This window comes from Neodiprion pinetum, chromosome 1 (genome assembly GCF_021155775.2).
Source record: "Neodiprion pinetum isolate iyNeoPine1 chromosome 1, iyNeoPine1.2, whole genome shotgun sequence".
Taxonomy (NCBI): Eukaryota; Metazoa; Arthropoda; class Insecta; order Hymenoptera; family Diprionidae; genus Neodiprion; species Neodiprion pinetum.
Genome location: NC_060232.1, coordinates 29,852,617 through 29,865,298, shown reverse-complemented (window position 1 = coordinate 29,865,298; position 12,682 = coordinate 29,852,617). Strand labels below are relative to the sequence as shown.

Below are 12,682 nucleotides of genomic sequence, written 5' to 3'. Positions count from 1 at the left end.
AAATTTCGGAGAGCGGCGTTCATTGCAATTGTTCGGGAAACTGGTTCGCACGATGAACGTACACAACTAACAATGAAACAAAGTTCGGTATAAAATTTTACACATAAATAAACACAGTGTATCTAGATATCGTAATATCATGGGCAAAAACATAAATTGTACCGAACGAAAATTCCGAGCCTGTCAGAAATTTGTCAAAAGTATATTTCGCATAGGATTTGTGGCTCGGAATACAATTATCGTACGCCTCGCACAGATATCTGCGTCGTGAGAGAAGTGGAAAAAAAATATGGATAAATTTTTACGAAGGATCAGTAGAATACCGAGGAAATAATTGGAAGAATGGAAGATACAAATGACGAGCTGAGAGGTAGAAAAACAGAGAGATGAGAAAATGAGAAACAGACGCTCAGCCGAAATTGCTTTCGGCCTTCGTTCCACCCTGAAATTCTGATGAGAAGTCCTTCTTTACTTCCTCCATCAATTATACTTCGAAGAGAAACTAATCTACTTCTATATGCGACCCAAAGTCTACCACGCGATTAGGTTTCGAGAGAGTCTTATTATTTCTAACAGTTCACCGATATTTCGATGATCCTTTTACGTGCCGGGAACACGTATCAGAAAGACACGATTAGGCTTTAAGAGGGTAAATCGTCGAGTAGTCTAAGCAAAACCAATCTTTCAAACATAAGTGAAATTCAAATGTACAACCGGATACCCTTGGAGAATATTTCCTTTTCTTTTTTTTTACTGCAAACAATACTCTGTGAATCGGGCCGATTTTTCCACCAATTATTAATAAACGTTCGCGTTGTTGCACGATGCGCAATACCGTGCTACTCTCTTAATATCATTAGCGACGAACATGCATCAGGTACGTACCGAGGAAGGAGCGAAAAAAATTATCAAATGACGCAGAGAGTCAGGGTATAAGGAAAAAAACTCGTACATGGTAATCAAGTTTTTTACTCGGTCAACCGTAACGTGCACTTTTTCAAACGGCTCTCCGGTTCAGCTACGTCGATACTTTTCAATTGGACCATTAAAATGGTTTTCAGCCGTACGTCGTGTGTCCGGATCGTTGAAAATTCGATCACGCATTGGAAGAGTGAAACAAAAAACGAGAGAAAAAATAAAATTGGAAGGCGAAAAAAGAAACGAACAGAGACAACCGGCCAATATTTAATTGAATTTCTAACAGCAGTACAGAGAGCGCAACGCGCGCATCACGTTCGTCCGTCGAAGTAAAATAATTGACAATAATTAGTTAGGTATAAAGGAGAAAACTGAAAAATGTAAAAATGAAAAAAAAAAAACGATGCGACTCACCGTGGCTGAATTGATTATTACTGGCGATCACTCTCTCGGCATTTTTCCTAGCGATCCAAAACCACTCGCTGCTGTTACTCAGATACTTGTACTCAACGGCGAGATCCTTGACCAATACAGCGTCCTCGTCCTCGAGACGATGAGCAAACGGACAGTAGAGCCAGTGATCGCGGTATTGAAGTTTGTCGTAACAGTTTCCAGCGGCGAAAATATCCTCGTCGAATTCAACCATCGATAATATACTAGCGTGAAGGAGGTACTCCGACGACAGCATAACTTCCGGGGCGTACTTCCACAGTCTCGTGAGCATATTGGCCCTGTTAACGGCGAGATTGGCCTCGAGGCGAAACCTCTCCTGAGCGTAACGATCCACGACACCTTCGCCGAGGTTCAGGTCGGTACCGGCGGTGCAATTCTCACCCAGCAGATGCTGGTTCTCGATGATCCTCAAGAAACGCGTGACGATGTCGACCTGGACGCTCTGCTTCTCGGTGCGTCTCGTTACCACCTCTTCGTACTCGGCCATGCTCTTTTCCGACCACTTGGACGAGTTCCGTGACTCGTTCTGCTGCACCTCGTCGTAGGCCTCGTAATCCTCCAGTTTCAACCTCACGTAATTTTCGTTCACCCGTTTGTCCTCCTTCGACGACGTGTGCACCATGGTGCCAAATTCCTCGGTAGCGTTCTCCCTCTCCCCGTCCATACGGGCCTGCTTCTTTTCCTGCGGAAAAGCTTTCCGCAGCTTTTCCAGCGAGCCACCGGTTCCCGGGGAACCGGGACCGACGGTGAGTTCACCCGCAGGACCGAGCTTCGTCTGAATCCTTTGATTCCTGCGTAATTGTTCCTTTTCCCGGGTCAACGGAACGTCCTGCATTCGCGGGTGCATTTCGTTGAGAATTTTTCCGAGCTTTTGAACGGCCTCTTCCTGAAGGATGTTCCTGGTCAAGTTTGTCCTGTCGTCCGGGAATTCGTTGGTGATATTCGTCCCCTCGGTGTCGTTCGTCTCGAGGAAAGGTAGGGAGGCCTCCTCGCCTAGAAAAGTCGCGTTTCTGATCGTCGTCGTCGAGCCGCTTTTCCGTTTACCTTTCGCAGGAACGAAACCGTCGTCGAGATCGTCGATTATTATCTGTCTGACGAAATGACCGCGCGACCTTCCGTGTCTTATTTGCGCAGCGGCCGGCGATCTTTCCAAACTCGTAGTATCAACGGCCTCTTCGTAATCCTCGACGAAATCCCCGCTTATCTGTTTTTCAAATTCACCCAGCGTAATCTGTCCCGTATTGGTCAATGGAAGCTTTTCGAATCGCGTATCCTGCACGAGTTTTCTCTCGATGAAAGGCGGCCTGTGCTTTTGTTGATGGCGCACCAATTCTTTCGGCCTTTCAATCTGTACCTCAATTCCGCAAGCTGATCTCGGTAAAATCTCACAAATCAGTGAAAATAAAATAACCACCGTCCAATAACCGTTGAGATTCATTTTACGGAGGGCTCAGAACGACACCCGAATCAATCCGCCATTCTGCATCGACTAAATGGTTGTTAATTATATCCAGAGCTTTGTCGATCAAACCGTCACGCCATGCTGGACATTTTTTGATTTCATTTTTTTTTTTTTTTTCTTTCTGTTCGGATTGTATATCTACTTGTTTCTTCAATTATTTTTGATTCACCGCCTCAAACCTCGCGTTCAAAAAGCATTTTCTTCCGCGCCCTGGTACCTTCCATTTATCAGACCGTTTGACACACGCCCATATTAAAGAAAACTGTTGCAACGGTATCACGGCACTGTTAATACAAATTTCTACAACGATCCGCACAATAGTCAGAGTCTACATTAGAGAATCGGTATCCGTGCACCAGTTTATAGCAATAATTACAGGCCGGAATGAACGGTGCATAAATTTTCATTCACAGTTAATTAAACCCGGCTGATAAAAGCCTTGCGTACAACAATGTAAATCTATAATCACTGGAGGTTATACTGGATAGTTAAATTGTAGTCTGATAATAACTAACGGTATTATCACAGAATTTTGCCGAGGGGGGTGGTTTCAAATCGTATCGTTACCTTTATCACGTCACATTATCCACCTACGCATTACATTGTTACCAAAGGTTGTTTGTTTATTATGCGAGATTCACAAGCGACATTTTTATCACGTGATTACGCGACGTCTATACTTGTACGTTTACGTATTGTCATAATGTTGATACCAACGTCAGTTCCTCCCTTATCGTTAGAGTGTGACTGTTGGTTAGAACAAGAAAATTACGATTAGGAAGAACAGGAATTTTACAAATCAAAATTGAAAACAAAAAATATACAAATACAATTGTTCTCGTGGTACTTTTCAATATCCCACAACGTTGAGTATCTGACAAACATTTATCACTTAAAAAAACTTCATCTTCACAATTTACTGATGGTGAATGTTCCGCAATACATATTGATAATAAGCAGCATCAAAAAGTGTGATATAACATTGTTCACGGTACGATTATCATTGTTCTAAACGATATTTCATCACGCGATGCTTACTTGAGAAACTCTAACGACCATCAACATTTACTTCACTCCGATTTTGTCGAAAGTGTTTTACGCGTGCAAGAAGGTAAGACTACGATAAAAAAATAAAATAAAAAAATAAAGAAATTAACAACTTATCCGCAACCTAGATTGGGTTTGAATGTTTTCCTGTAAGCGATTTATCAAAATGTCGAATCGTCGTCTCGCTGTACCGACACGCATCTTTTTCAAATCATCGTCAACAAATTCGGTGCGTGTGTGTGTATATATATATAAATATGTATGCATGGTATATAAAATCAACAATAGTGTCCAGAATAAAACGGAGGAACAAACTTGAAGCGGCGAGTCGTGCGAAGAGTAAACAGGACGTGAAATTATCGTCAAATTATATTACGCATCGAAAAATGTCGTAGTGCTTCGAGATGGGATCGCGGGTGCACGCGGTGCCTGACTGAGGGTTGAAACGCGACTCGCGTCCCTCCGGATCCTTGGAAACCCAAAGCGCATGTCCCGGGATGCCTGCGCTTCTTAACACAGGTAATATACATTCATTAGAAACTCGCATCCCTCCACCTATCTGCACTTATTTACTATAATCACAGGAAGCGTAAGGTACAATTTCTTTACGGGTATTGCATCCTCCAAGTTGCAGCGAGTTCGTTCGTTTAATCGGATTTCAATTGGGGCGAGGTTGAAATTCCGAATTTAAAAAACCCTGAAAGTGCCAAATTCCGAATATTTTTGTGGTAAAACTTGAGCAAAGTAGTCTAACTTCGACGAAACCCAACGCTCAAAGTTCCGAAAGGGTATAACTTCGAGAAGTCGAAGTACCGAAAGTATGAAAATGAGAAAATTTAAAACTCTGAGACATCGAAATTCCGAATGATCAGAAATTTTCAGTCCTGTAAATTTTTGACGTGGTTACATTTCACCACGTTGATAATTCTTTGTTTTGGATTTTCGATATTTTTACGTTCGGAATCCTGTTCATTATAATTTTTTACACCCTCTCGTTGAGTAAACTACGCTGTGTGATTATATTTTAACTTTCGGAATTTTACTCTATCGAAACTTTATTTTTTAGAATTTTGCTCTGTCGAAACTTTACTTTTCGCAACTTGAATTTTCGGATTCTTGCATTTCGAAACTTTGAGCCGTCGGATTTTCAACCATTCGAAGCTTTGTTGTTTCGTCAAAGTTTGATTTCTTTACTTCAAGCTTCGCCACGAAATAATTCGGAATTAGCGCTTTCGGAACTTTTGAAATTCGGAACTCCAGCCCCGCTCCTTTCAATTCACTGTAGACTTTATCTTTTCCACGGCCCTACGTTGAACTTGCGCATTATCATTGTCGTAGGAAAATCTACTAGCTCTATACGTCAATAAAAGACTATTTTTCCATTTCGCCGTCCGTTTTTCGATCTATATTATAATATGTAATACCTAAATAATAAATTCAATTGGAATCATTGCAACGTGCACTTCGAGCTTCAAGTTAAAAATGGCTGTGGGGAATGCGCACTGATCGAAAGTTAACGAATAAAAGGCTTCGCCTTGTAATTCTCTGGTAAATAGAAAACATCGATTAACGCTTCGTTATCGCGTGACCGTTAATTTGGGCTCACGAGTCGCAAATAACAGTTTCGAATTACTGCGTGAAAACTGAAAAAAAAGATTCGTGACCAAATAGATGTCCCCTGCAATTGCTAATCAAGATTTATATCGTCAAGTTCTTAAAGCTGAGCAATCAAAGTTTGGGCTCGCGGTGTGAGGTGAACTTTACAGTGCAGCGGAGTAAACCCATCCCCCATTAAAATAGCCTGTGCAATTTCTTTATTTCTTTTTTTTTCTCTCAGAACAACGAATATTGGCGAGAAAATTACAGAGTGCATAAGATGAGTCGATCGAGAGTCAACACTTGTATAATATTGCGCAGTGACTGATAAAATCAGGACCAATTGATCAAACCTTTTTTATAAGATTTGACGAGGCAATTACTCGCTGTGCAAACACTTTTAATACAGTTCTATTCGAGTAAAGAAATGAAAAACTTACGAACGGTTTGAATGGTAAGTTTTACGAGTAGGAAAAAGTCGGTTGCAAGCGTATTTCCAAACGAGCGGCTTATGGATATACGAGTTAATTGGAGATCCTAACTGTAACTCTTTCTTTTATTCTTCAATATAATTGAAAGTTTCGTTTTTTACCTTTCCTCATCAAGCTTGATTCAACCTAAATACCGGAGTTCGCATCACCCCCTATATGCATTGCATCACACAAAATTGCACAGTCGCGTGCAAAATGGCAAAGTTAATCAGCTCGGTCTGGATTCGAGGGTTTCTTAGAGTTTTGCGAAAGTTATTAAATAACACACCGGACTGAGAGTATCCGAGTTCAAAAAGTCGAACTGAAGTGAATTGAGATCAATTTTATTCAAACAATACTATTTGGATGAGAAAAAAAAAGAATCAAAAACCAATCATTTGTATAAAGAGGGAAAATTCAGTTCTTGATAATTTCGGAAGTATGGCATTGTTCGTCCATTTTTCAGTGCAAAAATTTGATGCATCGTCAAAAATTGATGAGTCACAGATCGTTCAGTTTGTAAATGAATTATAGGTATAGGTAGCCTGAAGTTAATCTTCAGTAACTTTGATGTACGTTTCAACAAGCCATAAGTTTAATAAACAGCTCTAATCTACTGCGATTTCGTGATCTCACGATGTGAAAAAATTCTTTTGTAACCCGAGTACGAATAAAACAGTCGGGTCATCGAAACATTTTTGGCATAAATAAAAAAAAAAAAAAAAAAAGTCAAAAAAACATTATAATTCCTCTAAACTTTTTTTTTCGACTTCATCAAAGAGATTCCGTTTCAATTAAGTTCAAGTCGGTTATCTTCAGTCTCACAATTTGCCTTTGTACGGGCCTTTGTTTTATCATTCCTTTTGTGACGAAAGAGCCGTTTTATGTTTAGATTGTCCACCCAATATACAACCCTTAAGGTTTGTTTTTGCACGTTGTAAAGAAGATGGCATGATTCACGTGCCGGACGGCGATGTGAATCGAGAATTCGTCAGACACGTTTTTAGCTGACTTGGCAAAGAGTTTTTCGTTCAAGGTACATGACCGATAAGCTGGCAAAATTTTCGCAAATGCAGCACAAATTTGTCCTTTTCCATATTTGAACGTTATTATTTTTCAGCTGAACCAGCGATCCCGTTTTTTCGCACGATGAATTTTGTCGGGAAACGTGAAATTCGTGGATTCGAAAGCTTCCAACGGTATATCGATGCGCATCCTAATGGGGTGAACAACAAATCCCGAAAGTGGATTTCGCAGAAGCGCTATACTTGCTGCAGGTTCCGTTGCAGCTTTAACAGTTCTAGAAAAAGGTTTTAGTCTCTTTTATTGCCGTTGAATTTCCGAAAGCGTTTGCATGTAGCTAAAACCCGAGTTTATTAAACAATTAGTGAAATTGGCTGCTGATGTGAAAAACAAAAAGAGAAACTCATCGAGGTAGAAAATCAGGCATATTGCCGAATGAGAAGATAACAACCCCCCGTACTATGTCAATATTATGATTTCTCAATTGATAAACTCAAGAGCAATCTGAGGATGAAAAGCAACGATCAAGCTTAGCCTGAACATCATACTGCGCAATGACATTGGAGCTGCCATATTCCGAAAGTGAAACGGGGTCAGGAACACGATGACGACAGCATAAAAAAAAAACACAAAAAAATTCACTTGGGTTCGAAGATGGCTTATAATTAAGGAATGATTCGGAGATTCGTGTACATGTGGAAGTAGTACGCAAGTGTTGACATACGCAAATGAAAGTAAACCACGTTTTTTTTCACGTCATAACTTTGGATTATCTTGAATCCTGACATGAGATCATCAATATCTACCTACCACGTTTTATTAGCCCAAGTATTTCAACACTTGCACCCAACTCTTGCAGCACGTAATCTTGAAACATCCACTCGATCATGTGGCACCATCCTCGAACCAAAGTAAATGTCCATTTTTGCCATCAGGCCCCGATCCCTTTTCGCCCATGGAAAACGGCCAGCCTCGGCGTCATGACTGCGAGATAAGAGCAACCCTCAGAGACTGACGTAGTAGCTGTGTAGTCTTGCACAAGGGATGGAAAAAAATTACTCATCCAGACCCACTTCGTGTTCTCGTGTCCTCCAGCTGACGATCTGGAAGCTCAGGTTTATACCTATACGTATGGGGAATTCCATTGTGCCCAAGTCTTCTTGCACTGACGACGTTTTTTTTAACAATCAGGATTCTGTTAAATGTTAGCGAAAATTGCACAAACATTTTTTCACACTTCTTTCATTTCTTTCGTCACGAAGTGATGAGAAAAATCATTACTGAATTAACTCGTTTTATTTGCCGATTCTTCACTGAAAACGTTTTTCACTGTAACTTCACACTGCTGAGAAACTTTGCGATTTGGACGATCTGCAACGAAATCATAATTCATTCTGGAATAACCACGTAACTTTTAAACCAACGATCAAACGCGTGTAAAAAAATAAAAATGTTCCCTCTATCAGCAGCTTTACCGCGTCTGGATTTGATTGTAAAAAAAAAAATAAATAAATAAACGCGACCTTAAACGGCATGATGATTTGTCACGGAATGCCTCATAGCTCTTGCGACCAGGGTTCTTCAAGTATACATAGCTTCTCCGCCGGTGATCGTTACAGACGACCACCATCAAAACGCCGACTACTTACCCTCGCCGGTTTGTGTACTATAAATATTTTCCCATCGGGGTATTTTTTGTTGCACGGTAAATGTGGTTGTATGCTTATGCGGCATTGTTAACGGTAGAAAAAAATAATACTCGAGTTATCCTGGAGGTTAACAATGAAAAATTTTTGACCCGTTTAAAAGGGCTTGAAACTTGGCTCGCCTATTTCGCTGTTATGCTGAAGAATTTGAGGGAGACAAGCCCGAACATCAGTTATAAGTATTAGGTTATCGACATCAGGATAGATGAAAAAGACCCAAGGTGGCGATATTAAAATCAGAAATACCGCATGGCAATAGGTCTTGAAAATGTAATGCAACATATCAGACATTCGTACAGCACAAGATTCACTTCATTTTACCGTCAAAGTTCAGTTACAGGTGATCGTTGATGTCTGACGCAAGGTAGTCGGCGAGCTGTGCAGGCTGTGGCTCAGTTCCAACTCAGCTGTGAGACCACAATTCGAAGCGTGCTCTTGTCGACCCTCCAATGCTAGCCCGACCATCATCCATCACGGCATGATTCACGAATACTCTCGATGGCCTGCATCCTACTACGTATGAATTAAAAACTCTATCGTAACAGGAGGAATCGAAAAATGTTTTATGTTTTTGAAAATCGTTCAATTTCGGAAGAAGTATTTTCAATATATTGACATTGCGAAAAATTTGAGAATTCCCTCGATAATATCGACGCGTTAACTGTAAGCTTGTTACGAAAACCACACCGCTTCTGCACATGGGTGTGCGGTACAAATTCGGCGTTGTAACCATGAATTCCCCTGTTGCAGATTGCCCAGGAATTATTCAGGGCTCAATTCACTTTGGCGGAAACAGCTTGGGGTGGGGATCCATCAGAGACGTTGCAATTAGGATACCTGAGTTCGATAGTAGGAATTTGAGAAACACACAGAAATGCAAAAATTCATGCAGTGCCCGAAGCACTCCATGCGTATAACGTGATTAAAATATCACGGTGAATGAAGGTATGAGTGAAAATAACAAATTATCGACACTCGACGTTGTGCTGTCGATTGGCTTAGACGTACACATATGGACATTAATCCAGAGACGGTTAGTTATTCGGCCGAGTCGATTACCATCCCGTACAAACATAATCACTGCAGAATTAATGTCCACATGTGTACATTAGGTTGGTTAATCTTTCACTTTTTTTTTTCTAAGATGCCACTCAAAAAATTCATGATAAATACTGAAAAAAAAGTTATCGTAAGACGCGGATGAGGTAAGAAAATATTTAGAAGTCGCTACGAATTATTGTAATATATTTTAGTTACTTTTATGTGTACACCTTACTTATTATTTGATTTTTTTCGCATCTGGTCCAATCAATCGTTCGCCAATCAACAGCAAACTGCGCCTAACAATCCCGCAGTTGGCTGTTCTCGTCTTTTATCCGAAAGATTAATCGCCTGGAAGAAATTTGGATAACAGTTCTTGTTACCACATCACCTTAATGTCGTTATTTCGTTTTCAGTACTGATTCTTATGAACAATTATTAATTGGACCACGCTACCAAAAGACTAAACTAATATATATATATAAGTCCATAAGGTGAACATATAAAACTAAATAAAAAATATTACAATCAGTGGTAGCGGCCTCTAAATATTTTCCTACTTCCTTCAGGTTTTACGACAATTGTTTTGCAGTATTTGTATCAAATTTGTCGAGCGGCAACTTAAAAAAAATTTTTTTTAAGTGAACCACCCTAGTGTACATGTTCCAAGTTTTCTTAGGTGTTGTACGCCCATTATATCACCACCTGTATTTTCAGAACGTCATGTACAAAAATGTTGTGCAGATGCCACCGCAGTACATAATATACAGTAGTATAGGTATATAGGTGTATAAAGGTTAATCTCTGGCAGCCTGCGCTGCATGTATACAGTAGGCTAAAATTTTCCACGTTGCTAAATTATTCCCTCAACCTCACAGAGATTATAATCGCACCGGCACGCGGCAAGGCGCAATAATCAAGACTCTATCGTAATATAGCAACAGTATCTCCCTCCACTTATTTATGTGGACCCAGAGAAACTGTTACGAAAAGCGTCTGGATTCCCCAACAGACCGGGGACTCTGCAGCATTATTAATTATTCCTGAGTTCAATTAATAATTAATACTGTAGAAACAAATGCTCGGTCGTCGGCGTGGATGTAGACGCAGTATACAATACACGTGTACGCAATATGCATGGGTACAAAGCTGAAAGAGGTAGGCTGTTGACTTGGATGCGGGGCGCGGACCGTGGTAAAGGATCACGTTTCATTCATTATGAAATTTTTTTTTTTTTTTGTTCTTTATCCTTTAAGCCCTCGATGTCATGAAATTTTTGAAAATTTTAATCAAGTCCGCTTGGTTCCACAGTGGGCAACTTGTAATAAGTACTGACCAAATAAAAGTGAGTTGAACGAAGGGGGAAACTGTTACTTTTATTTTAACGACAAACAGTAGTTCATACATCGTTAAATGTGGCAAACTCGTGACGCGAAATGAGTGTTGTTATTATTCCTGTGTCATTATCTCTCAACGACGATGATATTTCTCTGTGGTAAAATACACGGGTCCTCAGAAAAGCTGAAACAATCGATAAGTGTGTGGCTTGGGAAAATCGTTCGACGCGGTGAAGCGTGATAAAAACTTGGAACAAGCGAAAAACCAAAAAAGTACAATCTCTGTACAAATAAACCGTAATGGAATTGTGTCACGAACAGTTTGACCAACTTAACTTCGATAAAGAAACCCACGCGCGAATGTAGAGAAAATGAATCAGACGAATCGATCTGTATAGTATTAATTACTAACTTGGAATTGGTCTAGCACAACACCATCAGCTGCATCGTTATCGTAAACGATTTTACGATGACATGGAACTTGTATGTGTAATCTGCAAATTTGGTACATTGAAATGTTGTAACTCTGCAGCGGTGCATAAGATCTCGTTAGACCAACAAAAATTTCGATATTCTTTGTATAATCCAAACAAGAATCTATAACCTCATACGAGTGGATAATATTACACAAGATCCATGCCAAAAAAACAATCACGGGACGTCCGAACGACATTTCTTTGGATTCTTCACGCTGCTTAATTTGACTAAAATAGATTGGATTCAATAAATCGAAGGAATGCTCGAGCCTTCGTTTTTTGACATGCAAGAATGAGATGGAGGTACTCTTATGCACCGTAAACCAGACTGCCATAGTTGTACACTTATCGTTAGCTTGGAAGCTCTCAGGGAATATGCGACAGGACGCTTTGTGACCACGGTAAATACTCCCAACAGCTGCGGTTAGCCAACAGCATTTGAACTGTTACTTTCGATTTGTACGTTCAACTTGTTTATTTGTAGCAATAAAATTTACTACAACTTTTGATTAGTCGCTAGCTTGTTTTCAATTTGTACAATTCAGCTTCAGGATGAAAGTTAAATTCGTATGTTACATATGTAATACTTCGATTTAAATGAAATATTACATATAAGTGTGACGCAATTTTTTTCCTTATTTTCTTCACCCTTTCCGCCCTTTTTCCATTTCGTTCGTTGTTTGGTATTTTTCTTTTCCTTATCCAGTTTTTATACCTATCCTCGAGAAAATTGACCTATACCCCTCCATTGTAAATGTACGACCCTGGTGACCCCTTTTGAACCACTCCAGCGACCAATTGGATTGCAAAGAGGTGTAGGTAAGTAGTGCAAGGACGCGACTCGTCTACCACCGTCTTTTGCTCAATACCAAAGTTATGCTGCCCTTCGGAAAGACGGGTCTGAATTCTGTTAGCATTGGAAAAAGCCTCACGGATCATTCCCTTTCCTTTCTTCACAGAATTCTCTCTCTCCTCCGGAGGTAGAAGAATTCGTACAAAAAAAAAATAAAAAAATAAATAATAAAACGAGAGGGAATAGATCTAAGTATGCAATCGCAAAGATATCCGCGACGTAGAAACGGTACAAATTAAAAGAAGTAACTTAAAGAACGAAAGTAAAGTCGAGGCAACATTTCGCAAACGGTTTGTATAT

The 12,682-nt window shown here is 40.0% G+C and overlaps 1 protein-coding gene across 2 annotated transcripts in view; it reads right to left on the bottom strand.

Annotated features, from left to right (window-relative positions):
* The window catches only part of LOC124218372 (metabotropic glycine receptor), a 137,372-nt gene extending 133,076 nt beyond the window's left edge, over positions 1 to 4,296 (bottom strand). For both annotated transcript variants that reach the window (XM_046624906.2, XM_069136823.1), the window contains exons 1-2: positions 4,196 to 4,296; positions 1,333 to 3,580 (exon numbers count right to left, since the gene is read on the bottom strand). In XM_046624906.2, coding sequence (XP_046480862.1) covers positions 1,333 to 2,809 — 1,477 coding nt within the window. In that variant the 5' untranslated portion in view covers positions 2,810 to 3,580; positions 4,196 to 4,296. The remainder of the gene's footprint in view (positions 1 to 1,332; positions 3,581 to 4,195) is intronic.
* Positions 4,297 to 12,682: the final 8,386 nt, after the last annotated feature.